Raw genomic sequence first — 25,699 nt, 5'->3', positions numbered from 1 at the left:
GTTTTTAACCTTATGATCAACCAAAAAATAAATACATTGACTAAGCCAAAATGTAAAAAGACATTCTCTAAAAGACGACATGATGTGATATTACCTGTAGTTGTTGACTTCTTTGTCGATGTAGAAGCGGTCGTAATGTGAGTAGGCTTCGCTCCCCTCTCTGTCTCGGAGCTGGATGTGCAGACTGTATTCCTGTGAGCTGGTCAGTTTGTGAATGATATCGTTTCCCAGCCAGTGTTCCCCTGATGGTTCTCCAAAGCCCTGGATTCAACACAAAGACAGGAAAAAAAAAGAAAAAAAAAAAAAACACATTTTAACAAAAGGGAATGGTTTTTCCAGCTGTCAGCCAAGTATTTTTTGGAGTTAATATGAAAACGGAGCTCACTTCGGGCAGGCACATCTATCATTTTGATGTGTTAAGACAGTTGACTGCATCTGGGATGTAAAACACTCCGCTCCAAAAAGCGAGAGAACAGTCAGCAGAGACATGGATTTACCTTTGCGTCATATCAATGGTCCATCTGCACGGCTTAAGTAAAATAAAAGCTAAAGTAACCAGTAGTTTTGCGAAATAATCCACTCACTTTGGAACGGAGGAATTGACATGGATGGAAGTTATCCAAAACTTTGGCAAAGGAAGCAAAAAAATGATTAATGAATTCAACAAAACATAGGTAATGTTTACATTTGAGAACGATTTAGAAACAAATCACTAAAAAATATCGTCTGGCGAAGGTCTCTTTATTGAAACGTTTATTTTAGCAAATAGAATCATATTTCCTGCCAGGTTCAGCTGTACTACAAGATTTCAACCTGAGATATTGAAAAACCTCATTTAAGACCTGTAGTGTGTACGGTACAATGAGTTGGGATAAAGGAAGTAACATTTTCAGGCTTATCAGGTACAAATGGCATCAATCACTTTATTTCTGTTTGTACTTCATAATCCATTTGAGAATTAAGAGTGCAATGATCTACATACAGTCAAATGCCCCCAAGTGATAAAATAATAATAATAATAATGAAACTTTGTGCTCCGTACATTGAAGATAGAGGGATGAGTGGAAAAAGAAATGTTGACACTATTAAACGAAGTCAAGTTTATGTGCTGTAAATCAAAATACCTCTGAGTGATAAAAAAAAGTGCGAGCCTGGCTTAGAAGCAGAGGTGGGTGAGATGATTGGGGGCATCATGAGCGATCTTTGAGAGGGAATTATTGCTGCCTTAAAATATAAACAGTGATCGAAGTGGGAAAACAAAGTGAATAATATTTAGAGACATGGACTGGGGCGTGCTGGCAAAATTACACCAAGATCAGAGCAACCAATGCTCAGTCAAAAGCCCAAGAGCCGAATTTCAGAATCAAAATTCAGCCTCAGATATCAAGCTGAATTGCAAAGTTCAGAAAGTGTCCTGAAAAAAAGAAAAAACAAATAAAAGTTTAGATAGGCACTGCTTGTTAGAAAGGATGCCAGTAGAAAGTCTGTTCTATTTAAAAATAAAACAGTGAAGCGCAAGTTTGTTGAGTTACATCTGAGCAAACCGCAAGACTTTTGGAAGAATGTCCTTTGGACAGATGAGCCAAAAAGTAGAGACGTTTCGCTGGAGTGCATTTGGCAAAAGCCAAACAATATTTCAGCACTAACACCTCATACCAACTGTCAAGCGCAGCAGGGGAGGCAGGCCGGACGGCTTGTTTTGAGACCACAAGACCCTGACACCTTGCAGTCACTGAGTCGGACATGAACTCCTCTGTATACCAAAGCATTTCACTGTCAAATATGGGGCCATCTGTGTGACAGCTGAAGCCTGACTGCAAATGGATCAGACAAACAGGATAATAATCCCCAAGCCATCAGCAAATCAGCAGCAGAACGGCTAGCAGAAGGACAGGAGGTGTTGTGAGGGTAAAGTCCAGAAATAAACTTTGTGGAACAATAGGGCGACTATTAATAAATTAATGAGCTAAAGCAGTCTTGTTAATAAAAGTGTAAAGAAATTTACCATAGCATTTTTGAAAGACTACAAAGTTTATTGGGCTAGGACTAATTCTTGGAATTACACATCTGGCTGTCACACTTTGTCTTAGTTGTTGCTCTTGACTGTGAGAAGATTTAGTGCAAAGAGGTGTGAAGCATTTATCACCTGTCTAGAACCCTGGGGTGCAACATTTGACCAAGTCTGACCACAGCTTCTGAGAAAATGGAGCAAAGTCTAAAACAGCAGAGTTTTATTGCATACATTATCTGCCATCTACAGGGGCCCCTCTGCTCCCACGCCCCCCGCTGGAGTCAAATATTTATCATCCACTTGTAAAAATATTGTCCCTAAAAGAAGTTTTCAAATCTTTAAAAAAAAAAAAAAAGTTTAAACTGTTATTTATTTGAGCGTCACTCTTTGAGTTTGCAAATGCAATCGCAGTTGATTTGTCGGGGCAGATCAGACACATAACACCACCACATCCAAAACCTCACACAACTTGCATCACTCATTTCTTCTGTGCGTAATTTAACAGTCAGAGCGGACTGCATGCTGCTTTTCTTGAGCAAAACATTTTCTATTTGGAAAAAAAAAAAAAAAAAAAGCATCGTAGTCACATCTAGTAAAACATAATTTAAGCTCTGGCCAAAACAAAAGCCAAAAGTGTGAAAACATGTCTGACAGAGCCAAAACACCAGGACTACTTTGAGGTCTCTTGTGCGCACATTAGACTGTTTTGCAGAAAAACTTTTGCAAGCTTAAGGGCCGATACAAATAATAGTGTCCTGAGAGTCAGAGTTGGAAAACATTTGTGGTTTGTGTATGAGCGATGTGTGCCTGTGTGTGTGTTCGTTTTCGTGGGGGTTGACATAGAGAGAGGGAATGAGAGCAGGTGCAATAACATGGGGGGTGATAGGGAACACGAGGGCAGCCAAATACAACAACCACAGGTCACCTGGGATCACAGGATAGCTGCTCTCCCACGCCATCTCATGCCAAACCACCCATGGACAGTTATTGAAACCTCCTGTGCAGGCCTGCAGCACCAGGGTCCACATGACCTTACGATAGCGGTGCAACCTTGATGTCTTGAACACCTACCATTTTGTAGTCGTTCCAGCTGCGGTGGAAGTCGACTGAGCCGTTCCTTCGATGCTGCAGCACCGTCCATCCGCCACCTCTGGTCTTCATGTCACAATACACCTGAGGAAAAACAAACAAAAAAAAACTGTTAAAACCAGGTCTGATCTTTTAGTCCTGGTACAATAAATAAGCTGCAGCACTACGTCAAAAAGTTTCCTTTGAAAAGTGGCACATTTTGTCACTGCGATGTCTCAACCGAGAGACTTCAGGCAACAAGAACCGGCTGACAAGTTATTTAATCCAAGGATGCACATTTGCCTGAATCATTTCTGTTCCTTTCTGAGGACCCTGAACACTGATCCGTAGTCTGTTCTGTTTCAAACCAGATGGCGAGACTCATTTCACTGTAGTCCACCAGCTGCTAACTGCACAACGTGGCTCTTTACCAACCGAAAGATACTGTTTTCACACACTGTTCTTTGGTGTTTGACAGATGTGTTACAGAGTAGAGTTGTTGTTTTTTTCTTTTGTTATTTTAACCAACTTTCTGCTGAATGTCAAAAAACTAATACTGCTAGACTTTTAGCATCATACTTTCTGACGTGAACAATGCTGCGCAAACTAATTTAGACCCCTCATATTTTTCAGTTTGCTACAATGACTAGCAGACAGTAGTGCAAAATAATTGAGTGGAAGTAAAATATTACTCTTTTATGTGCCTTTTATTTACTTTAAAAAAGCAATCTTGAAAGTGTGGAGTGCATTTGTGTTGAGCCCACCTGGGTAAAAACTGAACTACTGTGATCTGAAGATCCTTTGGAGTTTTTCTAAACTAGATTTGAACAACAAACTTTAAAGTGTTGGCACAGATTCTCAGTTGGCTTTCGGTCTGGAATTAGGTCATTCTAAGAAATCAATATTTTTTTATTTAAACCATTTAGTTGTAACGTTGGTAGATTGTCTTTCTTAATTGCTCTGTTCTTTTGCTTATTATCTCTGGCCAACCCATTTCTCTGCGTAAAAGAAGCATTCCCAACACATGATGCCACTGATACGTTTCACTCAGGACCTCTTGGCTGCTGCTGCTCTGATTAATGTACTGCATTTAATAATTATCTGACTCCTGAAAGCAATTGATTCAGCTGGATTTTTTCTGGATGTAGCAGAGTAAAAAGGGTCAGAATAGAAATGCTGCTACATATTGATGATTTACAGTAAATTGTGTGTTGTCTGTTCTCATCAACAGTTAGGCACTACTTTTTGAATGTGGCTTAATTGCACTGTTTTTTTTCACATACAAAAGTTTCAGAATCAGATCCTCTGTGTTGTGTTTCTGGTACGCTTGTAAATCTGACGCACAGGCCATGTCCGGCAACAACAGTGATGAACAACAAAGCTGCTTTTCTTAATCCAATGGGGGTTCACTTTTTTCTTCAAAAAATAAATCTTCTAATAGGATTCTGGAAGAGAAAATAGTTGCATGCAAATTGTGCTATAATAGGTGCCTTACTACTGACGCTTTTCAAACTTGTTGTAGAAGCACAAATGTCTGTAATGCTAATGTTAGCGTCCACAGTCCGCATTTCTAAAGATGTATTGTTACAAAGAAGCTCCACGAATGATGAGCAGTCTGTGAAACTCTTGAAAGCTGAATGGATGAAATAAAAACACTTTGCACCAATCTGATGGTTGAATAACAAAGATTTTCATCGTTTTTAATCTAATATTTAAGAAGTGTGCAGATACGTCTATTTATTCAATAATTTAGCAGCAAAAGGAGTTTTTGAGTAGAAAATGCTGCTCATTTTGTCGATGTACAGATTTCACTTGAAATGCAATTTATTAATTACAGACCCTGCAATTAAATTAAAACTTTAATCAAAAAATGTAAATTAAAAAAAAAAAAAAAAAGATTTAAAATCGAGTCCAACCACTATATATGTATAAAGTTTTACATTTTAAGAGCTGGGAATATTTTTTTTGTCAAACCCCCTGAGTGAATTGAAATGTCTCTGACTATGCTAGACTAGTCTAGTCACGCAGTCAGTCAGAAGACTCATAATGAGAGGAAAATAATGTCGTGATGAAATGAAACACACCATAGCCTGTCTTATTTGAAGACTTCCATAAAAGCTTGAGGAAAATGAGGGGGGGTTAGCCATCCTTTTCAGGGTATTTCACGATGATATAACCCAGGTGGGGTGGAAAAACTAACATCCCAGTTTGTTCATGTATCCCAGGAGTGGGACTGGTGGTGTGGAAGAGGGGGTAGAGGGAGAAAGGTTGGTTGAGGAGGCGTTTTTGGTTACAGCCGTGTTTTCTTTCTTTCTTGGCGACACGTTCTGCCAGATGGAGATGTGTTTGCAAGGAAAACTATAAATAAATTGTACTTATTCATCTGGTGACAGATTTGGAAATCTAGACTTGTTTCAGACATTTGAGGTGTTTAGCTGGCTGCCTTCCAGCCTCCTGTGCTGGTAATGAGATGACGGAGTGAGTTTCCCCAGTGGGTGGAAGATTAAATGCTTTTTGTTACTTGGATCAGTCTTGGTTAAACTTATATAATTAAATCACCACACTTGGAAAGTGTTTTTTGTTTTGTTTCTGAGCACTTTATGTGGATTTTTGTACCGTGTTGTCACTTCAGGTCAAGAAAACTGTCAGCAGCAATGGTGACTTGGAGAAAAACACAAAGTCTCTACAACCTGGAGTGCTGATTACTATTGATGAAAGAAACATGGATTTTGCTCTTGTTCAAATCAGGGTTGAAATCTGACAGAAGAGTAAGTAGTCATGTTGTGTTATCAAAATATGAAACTGTGTTTGTATGACTTTCAAATAATTTTTTTTCTGCCTTTTTTTTTTAAACATGGACAATCTTGAATTAAGACCATACTTTTTAGATATCCTGACAGCCTTCTGTATGAACACATACATGAAGTGCATGTTAACATTTTTTTTTGTCAAGTTGGAAGTTAAAGTGCCTGTCTTGTTTTAACTGAGGGTTTTTAGCTGATGAAATCACATTGTGGGGTTACTAAATATTAAAAATCTAACTTCTGCTTACTCTGCTTTATGCACACCGTTCCATAAGCTATCGTACCACATTACCAGTTATATAAAGGAAGAACATGGCTGTGCAAAAGTCTTCTAATTTTTTTCATATTTTAAATATGAACCACAATGTGCAATACTTGAGTGTTAGACAAATACAAAATAAAACAGTCCAAACAGAAATGGATGTGTGTATTCCTTTGTTTAAACAATACAAATGCAGACAATTATGGATAGGTATAGGTACTTAACTTGGTTTAAGTGAATAAAATCCAGTGCAACCAGTTGCTTGTCTCATAATTAAGACTCCACTTGTTTGTAAATGCTCCCAGACACTTGGGTGTGCTATGCACCAAGATTTTTTTACAAGTCTTATGACAAATTTCTTCTTTTAATAATAAAGAAGGGAAATTCAATAATGCTGGTAGGACAGTTCTTATATTCTCTCAATATAAGTATTGAGGGAAGCGCACCTGTTCCTTCAGATGCGCTTCACAATTTGATTCCATTTTTTCCACAAGATGACATTGATTCTTGTAACTGGATACTTTCTGCGTTGTGCTGGTTTTAAATTATCAGGCCGTGGCATGGTATGTCTTTAAAGGATGGTTCCTTGATTAAATCTGACAAAAACATCATAGAAAAACAACCATGATATAGGCTAACGCTCCAAGTCCTACACAAGAGTATATAATTAATAAATCTATAAATAAACTGAAAGCTTTTAGATAAAAAAATAAATAGTACACACTTCTCCCGCAAGACAACATGACAAAAGGAAAGAGCCTAAGGGACGCAAACATTTTAAGGACAACAATACAGAAGAAGAAATAAAAAAGGAGGGGCTTCCGCTCTTAAAGTAACATGGTTAAAACAATAACAGACATTTTCAGTCGGGTAGAGAACAACACAAATAACCAAAAAAAAGACATTTTGTGTAATTATAACAAAAGAGAAGTGTAACCAGGTTACACTGTCAACCGTAACAGCTCGATGTTGCATATAAAACAGTTGGATGTAGACACTGTTTCCACGCAGCTTAATGTGCGACACAAGAGTATGCGTACATGGGCGCAAACGTGTCCGGTAGATGTCCACTACAAGTCTACCTCAAGTACGTGAGGACCTTCGTTGAGTGAGGTACACCAGAGTACATGGGAGCTCTCATTTAAACTGGGTAAAAATACATTCCTCAGAGATTTGTAAATGAACATTAGCGATCAAACATGACTAAGACCAAGGAAAACGGCAAAAACGTCAAGTATCAAATTCTGGAAACGATTAAACTGGATTAGATTTTAAACTACATCTTTAAAAACGTCACATAACACAGTTCAGTCCACCATCCCAAACTGCAATGACAACATGACAAATCTATGAAGGTGTACTGATGACAATAATATTGGTCTCATTCGTGCCACCTTAAATGAAAGAACAAAGACAAAGAAGTTATGGCTTGTAACAGGCCACATAAAGGCCAGAGCATGAACAAGCAGGCTTTCTGTTCTGCATGTGGCGGACAACTAACAGTGCACATCACACAAAACCAACAACGCTCACTGTGATACCACAGTGGTGGAAGCATCAGGCTCGGGGGAGCCGTTCTCCTTCAGGGACATAGACGGTGCTAAATACAAACCAATCCAGTCAGAGCCTTCCACAGCCATCATCATCTATAGAAACTCTTTGAAGAAAGCTGTATAAAAGTTTTGATTCCGTTTCAGACTGATCAAATTATTTTTAGACTGAACAGAACTCTGTGGGTAGGAAAGTGAACCAAAATGACAAAAATACTTTTTCTGATACAAATCACATCTGAGTGAGGCTTATGCTACATTTACAATCCTTTTGTCTCTGGTCAAAGTGAGAAAAATCGCCCTTCACTGCTTAGAAAATAGGCCAATTTGTTTTTGCCCCAATTTTTACAGCCACCCACCTCACCAGGCCCACTGGACCTGGAACAAAATTGGAATTGGCATAGATTGAAAGCAGCCTTGATTCAGGGAGGGATGGAGGGAGGAGGGTGCTTACTTGTATCAGTGGAAAACGCACACTGGCCCCAGTTGGCAGGAAACACATGGCACCAGTGCCTAACACCTGGTTGCCCACAGGAAACGAGGAGAAGGAACTCGGTGGGAAAAACATAGGCAGAAAGACAAGGTGCCAACAGTAAACTAGACTAAAAGCAACGCATAACAGCTGTTTCATGACCATTATTTATTTCCTTTTTTGTTTGTTTGCTCCCCCCCGCACCCTGTTATGCTCTAAGGGAAAGAATCCAGTTGAAGACCAGTGGATGTGATTTACTGAAATGATAGCTTGCTGCTGGATGCCATGGTTGACTTGGCATGAGCCAGCACCCTCAGATCAGAGGAGGCACCTCCTTGGCTGCTCCGACTTTGCATTCAACAGCACACGCACACACTCACTCTCCCTGCCCATGTCGCCAGCAGGGCGTAAAACTCTCGTTGCTTATTATTTTTGCTTTCTGCTACACAGCGTGGCATCTCTATTTACCTCAGCCCCAAAAGCTTTGGCAAATTACCTTGAAATTATGCTAGGTTTTGTTTCCTTCCAGGAATTTTCTCCTAGGTACCTGACTGAATTCTATCATACATTGCGTGTGTATGTGTGTTTGTTTCTTACTGGTCTGTGAAATTAACATAAAAAATAAAACTGGTTGAAGTGTTACAAACCGAGAGGAAAAAGAACAGTCTTTTGAGAAAAAAAAAAAAAAAAAATATGTCTCTATTAGTCAGCTGATATTTGAGGGAAAAGGTCAATGACTTTGAACTCCTATGTCGCTGATGCCATATCTTATAGGTCTGACTGTTAAAAAAAATGCACTTGTCACTTTCATAGCTTCTCACAGAGTACAATGAGATTGAAGACAAATCACTAGGACTAAAACAAAAACCCATGACGAAGTCTGTGCAACTATCTTTTCAAAGATTTAGAAAGAAATGCATCTGATACACCTTCCTATGTGTTTTTTGTTCTGTTCTCTCTTTTGTAACATTGTTTAAACTTGTGGCAAAAAAGAAAAACCATAGAAGTTCAAGTAATGTTTTTTTCTCATAGTCGTCTTCTTTTAGTTTTTACATATATAGTGCCTTAAAAAATATTGATTTAGTTATTCATTGCGCATAATATTTTGCATGTAGATTGGGAAGTTAAATATCGGGTTCATCTGAGCTGAGCTCCATCATCCACGTTTGCCATGTTCCCCACAGGAACATAGCTGTGAGAAGTCAGTTTCTGGCAAACTGACTTCTCACAGCTTTCTGTCAACATCGCTTTTCCTCTAGCTCTAGTTATCATGAAGCTTAGATTTATGGATTGCACGGCTGTTAACTGCAATGTCAAACAATTACTTTTAAGGGGGCTGATTGGTCTAGATTTTATTCAGTTTGTGCTAGGTGTGCTGAATCCACTTGTGGGATGTCATTTGTAAAACATTGAAAAATCATGTATCTGTTACCCTCCACTTTACAATGAGACACCTTTTTGGGTTACTCCGTTGAAAAATCATATATAGTTGAGAAAATCTGGATGCATATCATGTCAGGGTGTGGCCATAAGAGTGGGCGCTGGATACCCTTGAAATCTGATTGCCCAAGCTGCCTAGCCACTCCCACCACGACTGTCAATAAGTTTGTTCATATCATCCATAGGTTAGTGATGTCAGTAGATGACAGAAATGCTTGTTTTGTTGTTTGACAACCACAATTAATATGTGTGTATACAGTTAGGGCCAGAAATATTTGGACAGTAACACAATTTTCGTGAGTTGGGCTCTGCATGCCACCGCGTTGGATTTGAAATGAAACCTCTACAACAGAATTCAAGTGCAGATTGTAACGTTTAATTTAAAGGGTTGAACGAAAATATCTGATAGAAAATGTAGGAATTGTACACATTTGTTTACAAACACTCCACATTTTAGGAGCTCAAAAGTAATTGGACATATAAACATAACCCAAACAAAAAAGTTTTTTCTCAATATTTTGTTGCGAATCCTTTGGAGGCAATCACTGCCTTAAGTCTGGAACCCATGGACATCACCAAACGCTGGGTTTCCTCCTTCTTAATGCTTTGCCAGGCCTTTACAGCCGCAGCCTTCAGGTCTTGCTTGTTAGTGGGTCTTTCCGTCTGAAGTCTGGATTTGAGCAAGTGAAATGCGTGCTCAATTGGGTTAAGATCTGGTGATTGACTTGGCCATTGCAGAATATTCCACCGTTTTGCTCTCATGAACTCCTGGGTAGCTTTGGCTGTATGCTTGGGGTCATTATCCATCTGTACTGTGAAGCGCCGTCCGATCAACTTTGCAGCATTTGGCTGAATCTGGGCTGACAGTATATCCCGGTACACTTCAGAATTCATCCGGCTACTCTTGTCTGCTGTTATGTCATCAATAAACACAAGTGACCCAGTGCCATTGAAAGCCATGCATGCCCATGCCATCACGTTGCCTCCACCATGTTTTACAGAGGATGTGGTGTGCCTTGGATCATGTGCCGTTCCCTTTCTTCTCCAAACTTTTTTCTTCCCATCATTCTGGTACAGGTTGATCTTTGTCTCATCTGTCCATAGAATACTTTTCCAGAACTGGGCTGGCTTCTTGAGGTGATTTTGGGCAAATTTAACTCTGGCCTGTCTATTTTTGGAATTGATGAATGGTTTGCATCTACATGTGAACCCTTTGTATTGCTTTCATGGAGTCTTCTCTTTACTGTTGACTTAGAGACAGATACACCTACTTCCCTGAGAGTGTTCTGGACCTCAGTTGATGTTGTGAACGGGTCCTTCTTCACCAAAGAAAGTATGCGGCGATCATCCACCACCGTTGTCTTCCGTGGACGCCCAGGCCTTTTTGAGTTCCCAAGCTCACCAGTCAATTCCTTTTTCCTCAGAATGTACCCGACTGTTGATTTTGCTACTCCAAGCATGTCTGCTATCTCTGTGATGGATTTTTTCTTTTTTTTCAGCCTCAGGATGTTCTGCTTCACCTCAATTGAGAGTTCCTTTGACCGCATGTTGTCTGGTCACAGCAACAGCTTCCAAATGCAAAACCACACACCTGGAAACAACCCCAGACCTTTTAACTACTTACTTGATTACAGGTTAACGAGGGAAAGGCCTTTTGAGTTACTTGCAGCCTTTGGAGTCCATTGTCCAATTACTTTTGGTCCCTTGAAAAAGAGGAGGCTATGCATTACAGAGCTATGATTCCTAAACCCTTTCTCCGATTTGGATGTGGAAACTCTCATATTGCAGCTGGGAGTGTGCACTTTCAGCCCATACTATATATAAATTGTATTTCTGAACATATTTTTGTCAACAGCTAAAATAACAAAACCTGTGTCACTGTCCAAATATTTCTGGCCCTAACTGTATATTTGGTTTGGCTCATTGTTACTTTTTTTTTATTGGGGCATTACATATCACCTAACATTTACATGTAAATTTGTGAGATTACAACCAAGTTCCTAATTTTCATCTCTAGTTTGATAGTAAGAAAAACTACCTCAGACTACTGCATGAAAAAAACTCTTCATAAAGGAGAAAAGTAGGTTGTTTGCAATTTGTGGTGTGTAATGGTTCAATAATTTATATATCCTTCTATGTTTATAAGTAAGTTGAAAAGCGATACTAAAAATAGAGTTGTAAATAAGCTAGACAAAACAGACTAATCGTGTGTCTAGAAAAATGAGTTTCTGTCTGAGGCCACTGTGACAAACAAATCTACTGCATGTTTTTTTGCATGCTGAGCAGATCCATGTGCTTTGTTTGGATAAATAGGTTTGTTACTCAAGTTTTGGCCCACAGTGTTCGTTGTAACTTAAGACTACAGTGCATTTAGATGAAATTTCAATGTACACAGTTTGTGCCTCTGCCTGGCCCCCCTAGGGAAAATAGTTAGTTAAGCACATTTTTGATATCATGTGCAGGTAGCATAACATAGTTTATGGCTTGAAGGATGAAAACACCTCTACCTTTACGTCCTGGGTGGAGTTGTGCAGCCGTATGCTATATATTCCGCTCTCCTTTGCCCCTGATCGGAGAATCTCTGCACAGTCCCTGAAAGCGAATCTCTCCTTTTTGGGCAAGTTGGAAATTTCTGAGTAACACAGAAGCACATGTTGACACAATGATAACTTTAGCTTTTTGTTGTTGCTTTTTCCCCACACACAGTGTGTGAGCTCTACTACTTCAAGATGTTGAAGTCGAAATTACCGTTCCTACATTGCCTATGTGGAATCACTCCTCTTGCATACGTTTGCATCTTTTGTTTACAATAGATGCAAATGTTTATGGGAGAATAACGTGCTGATCCAAACAAAGTAAAGCCACACAGCCTCACCATTGCATTGTCTGACTCTTGTCAGCAGCTGCTCGACAGTGTCTGTCTGCCTCTGCAGTGTGGTGCTGTTAAGCGTTGCGCTTCTGAGCTCACCCTCGAGCTGGCTGACCAGGCGACTCTGCCTCTCCAGAACATCTTGAAGCTGCTGCTTTTCACCCTGCAAGTCCTGCAGCTCCTTCCCATACCGAGCCTCCAGTGCCAAGAGCCTCTGTTCTAGAAAGCTGGAGAAGGAGAAAAAGAAAAGGATGAAGTAGGTCAATTTTGCAAAGGATCCTCATAAAATGCAAATTGTGGTGAATAATAAAAATGTGCGCAGCGCAGGTGAATAATCAATCCATTTGTCATTTACCTTTCAAAGCTTATATAGCACAAAGTTACATATTTACATGAGGATGACTAATAGACATCAGCACGACTGTCTCGCTGAGCTACCATCATATAAACACCTGTACCACAGCGGTGCTCGCAGATGGCTCGGCATGCTAAAATGCTCAATCATGGCCCGGAGGCACCAGCCTGACAGCACATATGTATGCGTGTGTGTGTGTGTGTGTGTGTCTTAGTGTGTTTTTGTGTCTGCAGGAGTGGCGCTCCCTAGCTAAATGAAGATCATAAATCCCCACAGCCTGATCTTTATGGCTCTGACTAATGACTCCGCGAAAGTTATTTATTGAAACAATCCAACCACCCAGACTGAACAAGCTACTTCGATGTTCCCTCACACACAATGACCGCACACTCTCCAGATAGACCCACAGTCTCCCGTTTTTAGCCCAGCCGCTCAGTATGTGGTGGTGGCAGATCGATCCAAATCAATTTTTACATCGCTCCTAACTTATATTTGCTTTGTGGGGGGAAATGCTCAATTAAAGCGGCCTCACAAATTGTTCACTGCCGTACCGTGTGCATTCAAGTTTGCGGATCAGTCAGCAAGCAGGCCAGAACCGCAGCTGTTCACCAGTTAAGGTCAGTTAAAAGTGCAAAGCATGTCCTTCTTGGATTGGATTGCATCTGTTATTAGAGATATTAGAATTATTAGAGTTATTAGAATTTTCTGCTTGTGATATTCTGCTTTTTGTTATTGTTATTTTAATATGCAAAGCATACACTGCCAGCAGCCTGCTCTCCATCCCCCTGTAGAGGGATCTGCTTCCTGCCAGTAGTATTTCATATGTAGGGCTTAAGAAAACAAACATGTTTCTGTGCCCATTTTCAGTTTGGCAGCAGTTCAGAAACTTCCACTATGCCCTGAAGCCCCAGCAGTAGTAACATTCAACAATTATAGCTGTTCCTATTTTCTTTTTCTTTTTTTACTCCAAAGGCACCTCTGCCACTAATTTCCCAAAGATGGATTAATTTGTTTAGACACCAGTGCCATGTCACCTGCAGTGAAAGATAGGGCATAAAAGGGCAGTTATGCAAGAGGGAATGTCTACAGGTGCTGCTCACAGGGCACCTGATCCTCATCGGCCACATGGAACAGATGGATGGAATGGTGAGCATCCAAAAATATTCACACCCTTTCGCTCTGCACTCAACCCAGATAACCCGTGATTCCTAGAGAGAAGTGTGGAAAACCCCTGACTAACAAGCGTTACACATTTAATCATACATTTTGCCGATCTGAACAGTTTTCTATGCTAGTGCCCTACTGTTAAGAATTGCTGAGGTGTTTCATTATGATTTTATAAATGCTTCAATGCGCGTTTCTCCTAGAGTATTTATGGCTGGTGTTTACGACTGCTTGAGAAGCGTGCCTATCCCTGTTGGGCCACACGACAGGATACAGTTTAAAGCAGGTTTTATATGCCATCTTTTTAGTAGACTAGTATGCCCAGTTTTTCTGAAGCAGCCTCACATCTTAGATTGCTCTCAGTTTGAATTCAAGCATAATTACGCATGCATACTTATGCATAATTACTACAAAAATTGCTACAATTTAGTGGTTTATTTTACACCCTTGTTACCTATGGAACAAGGGTGTTACCAGACATTGAAGGAATGTCTGGAATAAGGGTTGGACATTTACAGTATTCTACGGTTTCATTTTTGTTTATGTTACCATTTTTCATAACATTTTGTCTTGTTTTCTTCTGATTTGGAGCCTGCATGAATTCCCTTCAAGTATTGAGATAATTGTCTGTTTAATTAATAAACAGATAGGTCTGACCCCTTTAGTGTTGATCACTTCGAGCCTTTAAGAAGACCGAAACCTTCATCGGTAGAGACAAAGTGTATGCATAGTGTAGCATGAGATGCTTACCTGTTTTTATCACTAAGGCGTGAAATTTCTTGGGTCTGTAGGAGAATGCGTTTCTCTAGGCGGTTCGTAAAGAGCGAGTACTCGAGCAGCTGGATCTCCAGGCGACTTGTCTGGTTTAGCACCTATATGTTGGCAGAAAGTAAAAACAGAAGCACCTCACAAAGAGGAAGGAATAAAGTAAGAAAATCTTGAGCAGCAAATTCCTTAAAAAGGACCCTTGGGGATAAACAGCCGTACTCAGTCCGTCACAAATCCTATAATTTGTCTCCTCTGATCTCACAATCAAAACTTGCGTAAGACCAATCTTGTCATGTTTTGAAGTTGCAGATGGGGTGGAACAAAGCAGCTTGAATATTTACACAGGTTGTACTGTTTTATATCAACTGTGATAAGAGAAAAGGAGAGGCAAAACATGCCAGTCTGTAATAACAATTCTGGCATGATTAAAGTCACATCTGTGTTGTGCTACTGAGCATTTTGTTTTAATTGGCTTATCGTCAGTCACTTCTTGCGGCTCACTGTGTCAATCAGAGCCCGAGGAACCAAATACCAACTGCATTAAAGCAGCTGCCGCCACTTTTGGGCACGTCTTCCCAGCAGGTTCCATCTGATATCCAATGAATCATATATTCTCAAAAGTTCTTTAACACAGATACAATTTGTTTTTGTTCCGGAGTGACTCATGCTGTTTTTTTTGGAGGGGTTTGTATTCGACTTGGCTGTAAAGACGGTATCCTAGGTCAACTTCAGTCCTCCCTCCCTCACTCCTTCACTCCCTCCCTCCCTCGCTCACTCACTCACTCACTCACTCACTCACTCACTCACTCACTCACTCACTCACTCACTCACTCATCACTCACTCACTCACTCACTCACTCACTCACTCACTCACTCACTCACTCACTCACTCACTCACTCACTCACTCACTCACTCACTCACTCACTCACTCACTCACTCACTCACTCACTCACTCACTCACTCACTCACTCACTCACTCACCTGGGTCTCAACATCTGTGAGTTTGCGAGTTTGCTCTGCTGATTGGCTGAGGAGGTTGGTTCCCATTTCCAGCATGGCGGCCGTCTGGGTGTGGACTGTTGACCTCTTTATTTCCTCCACACCTGAGCGTACATTCTCCTGGATGAAGTTTTCCAGCTATTAAGACAAAATAATGTGGTTTTACTAAAAATGTAGAGGTTATTAAGGAACTAAACAGCTGTCTCATAGCAGTAGAGAAAAGTATTAATATTGCTTGAATATTTTCACGTTTTGTCACATTCCAAGCAAGGACATCAGAATAAATACTCAGAAGCCCTTGAAGGTTTGCATCATAAAGACCAAAGAACACATAGAAAAAGTCAGGGATAAAAGTGTGGAGATGTTTTCCCATCTGCAAATCTTTTGAGAGACGGCTACTAAGCTAAATGAGATGGGGGGCGCTAATCAGGAAAGAAGCTAACATGATGATGGCAACTCTGAAGGAGCTGCCAAGATCAACATCTCAGTTGGAAGAGTTTGCTGATCGCGGAACTTTTGGTCACGAACTTCACAAATTTTACCTTTGTGGAAAAAGTACCACAAAGAAAACTTGTTGTTGGAGGAAAGTTGTAAAAATATACATAATAAAAGTCGAAGAAGCCAAGTTGGGGGCAAAGTAAATGTGAAAAAGTAGGTCGTCTAGTCAAATGACAGTAAAATCAAACCTTTTGGCCAACACGTAAAAAGCAATGCGTTTCAGAAAATTAAACACTGAAACATGGTGAAACATGGTGGTCCAAGCTGTGGACATGTTGTTGTTCAGTAAAGACAAAGAGGTATATCATAACTGAAGGAACAAGCTAAACACAGCAAAGTCCAAAAACTTGTTAAAACTGTTAAAGACTTAAAAATGGGGCAAATGAACATATGGTAGGATGCCCCAAAAGACAACAGATGAAAAAGTTAAAGTTAAAAAAGCCATTGCACGTTTTGGGGACTCTTATCTAAATAAATGGTGGAATAATGTTGAAGAAAATAGTAGATTAAAGCATGGCGTTTATTAATAGGACACTCTTATTCTGAGGAAAAAAAGAAGCCAAAAGCATAACTTCTCATCACATTTCACTCTTAGAAAGAGAAAGAAACTCATTTAATACAGTTGAATCTAACAAAAGTGAATGGAACTTCTAAAAGAAACGTGGTCAGCGTGTTCAACGTCACAGTGAAGTCAAACTCCAGTAGCAGGAAAAGACACAATTTTGTTTGCAACAGAGCAAAGTACACTATCCAACTGGAGAGCATTAATATTTATAGCTCTTTTGAGGGGAAAAGGGATCATATTTTACTCATTAAACCGCACACTGGAAAATGAGATCTCGAAGGAGAAAGCACTCAATATCATCCGGCTAATGAGTTTTTGTCCACAAAATTTGAGTAGAATTCAAATGAGGAAACAATTATTTGCTTGCTGTTATTTTAAACATCTAGAGAAATCGGGTTATTATAAAATATGAGACTGCAATGGATTTTATCTATTTATTTATTTTTCTGTTTATGTAATGGAAAGAGAAACTGAAGCAAGTGGACAAATAGAGATATCTCATATTTAACTCTGCCTAGTGTTGTTTTGCCTCTCTTTCTCAATTAGATCCTCTTTTAAACATTCACTTCATTTTAAAGTGTCCCTCTTTGCTCTTGCCCTGTAATCACGTCTTACTTTACACTAGTTTAGGATAACTTAGACTGCAGTGGGGAAAAAGAATCTTTTCACAACAAAGGATCTAAAGAGATTACTTAGTGGATTAAAGCCATCTCCACTGGAAACCCCAAAATCCCTGCATTGTGATCAGCCTTACGAAATCAAGCCGCTATCAGCGGCTCGTCCAAGTCCCTGCATCGCTGCCTTTGTGCTGGAACTCAATCCGGAGGTCTTGATAGGCTTCATCCCCACCCTTTGCCAATTGCGTTAACTGGAGCTGTGTCACAGGCCGCACTACGTGGCCAGATAAAGCTCTTCTGGGATGTAATGTAATTCATTTTTTTACCGTGTCTAACAGGGTCAGAAGAGGGATCAGCGCTGGGAAAAAAAATCTTTGGAGCTGGATCATGAGATATCTTAATTACCGAGCCGACAGCTGCACTCTCTATCTGCTATAATTACAAAAGACGGAAACATATCTACCGGGTGTCATAATATTTGACAGTGATTGACGGGGAGCAGTGACGTGCGATGCTGGTGAGGCGCTGACTTAATCCTAAATCGATATATAAATGTAGACCACCTGCATGTTTACGTAAGAAAATTTTGCGCATGCGGACTAGCTGGAGGGCAACAATATGTATATATATGTTTTTGTATGCCATCCATAGCCGCGCTGCATTGAGCTAACGGAATTAGTATTCTTTAAGAAATTAAAGCTTCGAAGTTTTAAAATTAAAACTTTAAAATTGGGGTATAACTGACTTCATGCTGTGCTCCACAGCAAAGGGAAAAAACGTTGAAGTACAACTCAAAACCACGTCTTTCTCACCGCCACGCGCGCAGACTCGTTGCCACAGCAACTGACAACAAAGCCCGTAAAAAACAAAACAAAAAAAAACACTCAAATATTTCCCACACAAAAAGCAGAACATTCAATCTGGTACGAGGAGAAAACTATAAATATATCGCTGCACTTAATTGTAAGACTAGCTCCATGGCTAGCTCGCCATTACTGTCTCTTACTCTGCAGTTGTGGACTCACAATGTCTGGGATCATGAGCGCCCCCTGCCATGAGGCAAGAGAACTGCCTGCTTCACCTCGAATCTCTTCTCTGCCGTTTATAATCGCTCCTCAGCACACGAACACACACAGCTGATGAAAAAAAGCACTGCACATTATATACATAAACTAAATTATGAAAAATCATAATTTAATTTTTGTAACTATTTTATTGGTGACATACAGACAGTAGGAACATGCTCCCATACAGTGGCAGTAAGTACAGTTAGCGAGAGGTTGAGCAAACCCAGATGAGGCTCAGCTCTTTGCTGCCTCACCGGCTTCGCTTTAGAGCATTTGAATGGGGAAATGCAAAAATTCAGCAACTTTGAAGAAAAAAAAACATCAAAATTAGTTAAGCTAAATAAAAAAAATAAATACTTCACAGTACAAACTACAGGACGAAAACAGCAATATAATTTTTTTTCATCGTATTTTTCCATTATGACAGGTGAGACTCTACCTCACTTGCCTCCCCTGACCACATGTCACTGATAGAGAGACGCATTATAGTGACCGGCACCACTGAAAAATGCTGATTTAATGCATTGATTTTTTATTATTTCTACCCAGGTTTGGCAATTTCATCAAAAACTAAACAAAAAGTGCATGCTCATTCTCCTAAAGTTTTTATATCTCCCTCGAAAGCCCCCTACAATCATTTGGTGAATTATGGTAGCTTGCATTTGCTAAATGTTGTGGCAATGTTTTTATTATAACTTTGTTATTACCTTGCTTTTTTTAGTTCATCTATTTTTAAAATCTTGTTAATCACCATCAGGACTGTATGTCACAAACACATTCCTACCAAAATTGTAAATATCAGAACAATATCAGAAATGTATGGAGAGGAACAAAAAGGTGAAATGCTTCAACAGAAAGAAGGATCTTACTTATGGAAGTCTGAACAGAGGCAACGAACTGAACAAATTCTTTAGTAGGTTCAGTTCAGGAACAAGCTCAGCATCCTCCTTTCCTCTCCCAGTCATGCAGACATTTGTTTGTTTCGTCTTCCACCTCGGCCATGGACCTTTCTGCCTTTATACGTTTGTGTTCAACCAAATCGGGAGATGGTGGTCTTTCCTTTGCCTCCCCCTCCTCCCTGTCTGTTTGCAAAAGTCAAATGAAAAAGGCAGCTGGAGAGACTGAAACTATGGGATACTGCAGCAGCTCTTCGGCTTTAGCCTGGCCCAGCAGAAGACGCCTTTCTTTGTTTCGGTACCAAAGAAAATCCACTCATCAGTCCTTAGGGACTGTTTTGTCAAGATCTGCAGAAGACGCAAGTGAAGGCCTCAACAATGACAAATGGATCACAGTTTGTGAGACTGAAGGGTCAGGTGTCCAACCAGGTAGTCAACAGTACAGGAGCACCACAGTGCACTCTGCCCCAAATATCTTAGCTCACACTGATCACCTCAGACTTCCAGAACAAGACGCAGTCACGACATCTGCAAACATCCTGACACACTGCTGTTGCCCTCAGTTGTGAAATACATGAAATAAAATCTAAAAGAAAAATGGCTTTGTAATTTGTCATCTTGAAATTGGGCTTCAATCTCTTTCAGAAGCTCCTATATTTTCCTGCACTTTAGAACAAGTTCTGACATTATATAACGCTCAAAATTTGTTTTACATAAAACCCCACTTAAAAAAAAAATGTTAAAGACTTTACAATTATTCCCTTGGCTTCGTGGCTCAAAGTAGGAAATTAGTATAAACATCAGGATAGGATTTCTTAACCAGAATATTAAATAACAATTTTAGTAATTCACTTATTTAAACACATGAAGGACAGGATCATTGCAAACAGCTAGTAACAACAATAACAAGACTATACCACTTTTAAATCCCTTGTAATGCTTTCCTCTTGCAATAGGATATAATTATAAGGCCACAGCAAGTTGTTAAACTTGTTTGCGGTTTGTTTTGGTTTTTCTAAACTGCATCTGAACACAAAATGAAAAATGCTAAGACTCAGTCGGTCAAATTACTCATTTTTAATAAATCTTTTACTGAGCTTTCAGCGCGAATGCACACAGTCTTTCTTTGAATTTCTTTTGGTTAACAAAATTTAGACATTTAGAACCTCGGGGCAAATGTCTTCGTCTTTAGATCCTGCATGAATAGCTTGCAAACCAACTGTAAGCTGTTCTGAATCACCACGAAACGAGGGAAAATATGTATCATAAGGGAATTGAATGGGGGAAAATAAAGTTTCATTTGAAAAACATTGATATAAAAGCTTCCTTCAAATAATAAAAGAAATAAATATTTTCAATTTTTGTTTTTTGCATTTGATCAGATGTCACACTGTATGTATTCGACAAAACGTGAACTAATTTGTGAAGATAAGATTGTTTTTGCTTTCTCGTCGAAGTGTTGTAATTAGTTCTAATCTTGGGCACCTGGTGATAGTATTTCTTTAAACTATTAATTTACGGTGTCAGCTGATGGCAAACTCCAATGTTGACAGGCCAAATACCCAAGTTGCAAATTCTCTTCAAGACACTTTGATCTCGTTGGAGAATTTCTAAAATAGCATAATCCACACAGCCTCTTAAAAAACACCAACAAACACTGACTCGCATTCCATTCTCTGACCCTTGAGGGCCGCAGAAGGCCAAAGGGACACGATGAGGGGGTGGTGTGTTGGGGTTTAGCCCTAAAGAAAACGGACGTGGGTCTCTTCTTGGAAATACAAGAGAAAGAATCTGGAGCATTAATACAGTCCATAGAGATTTCTCTGCAGAACATGGCGGATTAGTGTGGGCGCTCTTAATTTTGCATGTGTGGGGGTATGTTTCCTTTCAAGGGGCTCGGGTAGAACGCTCACAGAGAGGGGTCGTAGTGGCCCCCGGGGGAGCTTTGAGTGAGACCGTGCAAAGTTTCATGGAGACACCCACACACACCCCCACACACGCATAGATGAAGCCCTTCCACATCCATTTTATCCAGTTTTCTCCAGGCTCTCTTGCAGATAAGCTTAATGAGCCTCACGAGGTGCTGAAAAGGCTTTGCCGTCTGGGGTCAAAAGTCAGAATACTCTCGTGCATAACTAAAAGAGTCTCTTAGGGGTCATGCAATGTTTATGTGGAAATCCCACCTTACGTGCGATCATTTATGCATCGCTTTGGCCTGGTGGGAGAAACTTGTTGATGGGCTTGAATCCTCGTGTTCATTCCAGATGTTATGTGGAAGTTGGCTGCAGAGCATCATATGTCAGCAGTGCTTTTTCTTTTCTCTGGTTGTGAGGGGTGGAGGGGTTGGGGGCGGTTATATTTCCATCATAGATGCTCAAATTATTTTATATTTATTCTTGTTTTGTTGTTGTTTAAGCCACAATAATGAGAAATAGAATTAAACTGGGAAATAGCAAAATGACACACTGCCATGCAATGTTTCTATAATGAATGTGATATATGATTTTCTGTTTTTTTTTTTTTGTGGCATAATGATTTTCTTACTGCATGCTTATGGCTACAGGGTATATTTTCTGAAAGCTAAGCCTTTAAACTTAGCAGCAGAGACGATGTAAGCAGAACAGTACAATAACTTGCGAAGCAGTGTGTTCACATCCCTTAAGCTTTTTTTTTTAATTTATTTTATTTATTTTATTTTATTTATTTTATTTTTTACATTTTGCCATATGACAAAGATACACTTCAATGTATTTTATTGGTGTTTTATAAGTTAGTCCAACACAGAATAGACCATGATGTGAAGTGGAAGGAAAATTTTACACAGCTTTTTGTTGACGTTTACAAATAACACCTTTTCACATTGCGTTCACTTTTATGTATGTGAAGAAAAAATGAGCTACTGGTCAGAGAAGTTTGCACAGAACTAGTTTATTGTGAAAATTCCATTTCGGCTTGCAAAAATGCCATTTTCAGAATGTAGTTTTGTTTGGTTGATTGTAAAATTAAAATTGCGTTGCCTTGCAAAATCTTCATAAGATCTTATGTGTTCCACGTCTTACAATAGAACACAATGTACAGTGACAAACATGTGAGGTTTTCTGTGATTAACCAGTATTGCACAGAGCGAACCTGTAAAGTATGGATGAAAAGTGATACAAAGCTTTTAAAATATATTAAAAAAACTGATATTTTTGAAAATTAATTGTTAATCAGCTCCCCCGAGTCTGCCAACTTTCCACATTTATTGTTTCACCTTCTCGATTTGAAATGCTTTAATAAAGTCATTATAATTGCCCATTGACAGTGTAACTCAACAAATTAGCACACAAACATTTACAATTATTCAGGAAGTTGGTGCGCCCCATAAACAGTATGTTCTGCAAAGGGTCCAGACCAAAATAGAGACATGAGTGGGAAGCAGTGGCCTCTCTGTCAATATGATCCACAACAAGCAAATACTTTTTCTGTGACTTCAGCTGTGCAGACTCCATCGTGAAGCCTTTTCTAATTGAATCATTTCAGTTTATTCGGCCATAATCGGAGCTAAACAGAACCGCAAAGGCCAAATGTCTTGTAAGGAGACCTACTCAAATGTGTCTCTTCCAGATAAACAGCCGACATGTCCCAGTGTCATGTAAATTACGTTTGGAAAGATTTCGGCTGACTTTGGCTTATAAGCAGACTAGGAAAAAAAATGGTCTGTTTACTTGTTGCCTCATTTAGAGGGTTTAACTGTGCGAGACATTATTGGCAGAACTCCATACTTTCAGACTGCTGCTGCATGCAAAGGAAGTTATGACTTATGGGGTTTTAAATACTGAGACCCACTGATACGCCAAGCATTGTGATGGAGCCAACTGTGAAGACAGGAAGCATCCAGGAAATCCAATCCTTATCAATAATACAGGTCTGTCAACAAATGTAATAAGATAGTGCACTCTGGGGAGGTCCTCTGCTTTGATTTACAATCTTTGGTATGAAAAGCTGCAGGACTCAGTGAGGCATATAGAATGAAAAAAATAAAATAAAATAGGAAAGAAGAAGAAAAAGGAGAAGGAAATTGTGTCAATTGACACACATGAAAGAGTTGAATTGAAGGGCACAGACACACAACAGACTACCGGACTTTAGTCATGGGTAGTTTTACCTGACGTACTGCTGCCTCTTATTATGACAGGTCTGAAAAGTATCACAAGAAAACACACCTTAAAATATCTACCAAAAAGACAATGCCAGTATCTGTGATGTATCTGAAAACAATAGGTTCATTATATATCCTTCAAGATGGTTCCCGTCTATTAAAGTTTCTGTGGTCTTACCTTCTGCAGCCATTGAGTGTTATTCTCCATGGCGCTCTCCAGAGTCTCTAACTTTTGCTGCTGCCACGAAGGCTTTTCCTCTTCTGCTAAACTGTCCTTGGAACGACTTTTGTCTGTCTCGGTCTGAGGTGGCGAGTCTCTCTGCAGCGTGTTTGTCACCTGGAAATCCTTTAGGGGCTTGCAATGCTCAACCTCTGGGAGAATGAAGGTGTAGGTGCAAGGGCCGTGCTGCACGCGGTGCTGCTGACGCTGGGAGGCGATCCCTGTGGTCAGCAGGTAGGCCAGGTAGATGAGAGTAAGAGAGAGGAGGTGGCCCATGTTGCAGCGAGAGGAGGGAGAAGGAAAGTAGGGAGGGAGTGAGGGGAGAAGGAGCCTTCACCACTGACTTAGGGTGGCTTAGTAAGGTTTCCCTTCCGTGTGTTCTTTTAGTGAAATTTCCTTCTGTGCTTCTGTAGAATCAAGTCTTCTGCTTGACTTTCTTCTGGTTTCAACTCCCGATTCTCCAGTCTGGTTTAAAACTTTCACTTCTCCTGATCTGGCCGGTCCTACTGTTTGCGTTTGCATCCAGAGTCTTCTTGGGGTAAGTTTATCCTCCTGCTGTTTTGTGTGAAAGCAGACAGAAAACATACACACAGGAAACAGAGGATTACGCCGTATAGCAGCTCCAACGCTGAGCCCAGCACATGTATCTCTGGCCGGAACGCCAAGAGCAAACGCCAAACATTAATCACTCTTCTAAAAAGTTGCTTGCCTCCAGAGAAGTCCTTTTGAAGCCGCTGGAGTCCAGGCACTGGTCTTGGAGGAGACAAAAGAGCAGAGGTAATGTGGTGAGTGGCCTGCTTTGGGATGTTGGTTGTAGTGGTAAAGCCCTTAAAGAGCAGAGAGGGAATAAAGGAGAGAGAGGCGTGCGTCTCTACATGCATATAACAACACACACACACACACACACATCCACACACAACGCCTTTGCTCATAATCACCCAGCCACCCTTCCCTCTTTTATTTTCTCCCTCCCTTTTACGGTACTCCTGTTTGGGGGGTTAGAAGAGGAAGCTGCAAAAATACACTCGGCTCACCACAAGAGGAAAATAAAAAGTGGGAAGTTTCTGTGAAAACTTTTCTCTCTCTCGGTCTCTACCACACATTTTATTCTGTCTTTCTGCCTTTGTGTCCTCTCTAAAACTCTGGTTTAATTCAGTGGCAAGGACATTCTTAGGCAAAATTCCTTAACATTTGATACAAGGTTTGTGATGAATGCACTTGGTGTATGTGTGCCCATTTTTTGGAATTTGAGGTGTTTTAGTAAACATCCCGGGTGGTTAAAGGAGAACAGACAAACAATATTTTTATAGTCTCCAAATGTGAGGAGTGCTTTGCTGTCTGCTGTTAGCCAAACTGATGGAAGTTTTCTCTCAACCAATCTCAGAAATGTCTTGTCATTTAGAATATATTTGGAAGATGATCTCCAGTAATGATGCTCCTGCTGCTTAGTTTTTGTTTTTAGCTCATTCTTTAAAGGGACGAAAAAAATGTGGTTGTATTTTAGGTCAGGCTGTGTTCAATTTGAGATATGTTTCTACTTATTCTGACAATTGAGGCCACACTGGCTTTGAAATTTTTTTATTAGCTGCTTCGCTGTGCAGTGAGAACGGCATGCTCATCTTTGCTGAAGCAAATGCATAATGTAATGACACTCAGCATAAGGTGTAGGTTATTTTGATTCTTTCCATTCCTCTTTTTCCTTGCATTGATAAATAACAGTTTTTATTTGCGAGGTCAGGTCTAAAGCATAAATTAAAGTGTTGCCTTGTTTTTGTAAAACCAGTGTTTGTTTTAAATGATGTAACTGGCTTCCTGACCTGAGTTGCATCATATCTTCAACTTCAAAACAAAACTGAATTCAGATTTATTCATTTCTGAAGGCAGACATTCTTCCCAACATTTTTTGTTTTGGGCATTTACCACATCCACCAA

General features: G+C 39.9%; 1 protein-coding gene across 2 annotated transcripts in view; it reads right to left on the bottom strand.

Moving 5' to 3' along the window:
* Nucleotides 1-24,554, bottom strand: part of angpt2b (angiopoietin 2b) — a 30,257-nt gene extending 5,703 nt beyond the window's left edge. The window contains exons 1-7 of one of the 2 annotated variants that reach the window (XM_055058838.1): nucleotides 23,726-24,554; nucleotides 15,746-15,901; nucleotides 14,746-14,867; nucleotides 12,483-12,703; nucleotides 12,115-12,239; nucleotides 3,083-3,184; nucleotides 95-261 (exon numbers count right to left, since the gene is read on the bottom strand). In XM_055058838.1, the coding sequence (XP_054914813.1) occupies nucleotides 95-261; nucleotides 3,083-3,184; nucleotides 12,115-12,239; nucleotides 12,483-12,703; nucleotides 14,746-14,867; nucleotides 15,746-15,901; nucleotides 23,726-24,043 (1,211 nt within the window). In that variant the 5' untranslated portion in view covers nucleotides 24,044-24,554. The remainder of the gene's footprint in view (nucleotides 1-94; nucleotides 262-3,082; nucleotides 3,185-12,114; nucleotides 12,240-12,482; nucleotides 12,704-14,745; nucleotides 14,868-15,745; nucleotides 15,902-23,725) is intronic. The other variant, XM_055058839.1, reaches the window with a different exon arrangement.
* Nucleotides 24,555-25,699: the final 1,145 nt, after the last annotated feature.

The sequence above is a fragment of the Poeciliopsis prolifica genome, unplaced genomic scaffold (genome assembly GCF_027474105.1).
Source record: "Poeciliopsis prolifica strain line A6 unplaced genomic scaffold, Auburn_PproV2 SCAFFOLD052, whole genome shotgun sequence".
In the NCBI taxonomy this organism is placed as follows: domain Eukaryota; kingdom Metazoa; phylum Chordata; class Actinopteri; order Cyprinodontiformes; family Poeciliidae; genus Poeciliopsis; species Poeciliopsis prolifica.
This window is presented reverse-complemented; position numbering and strand designations above follow the sequence as displayed.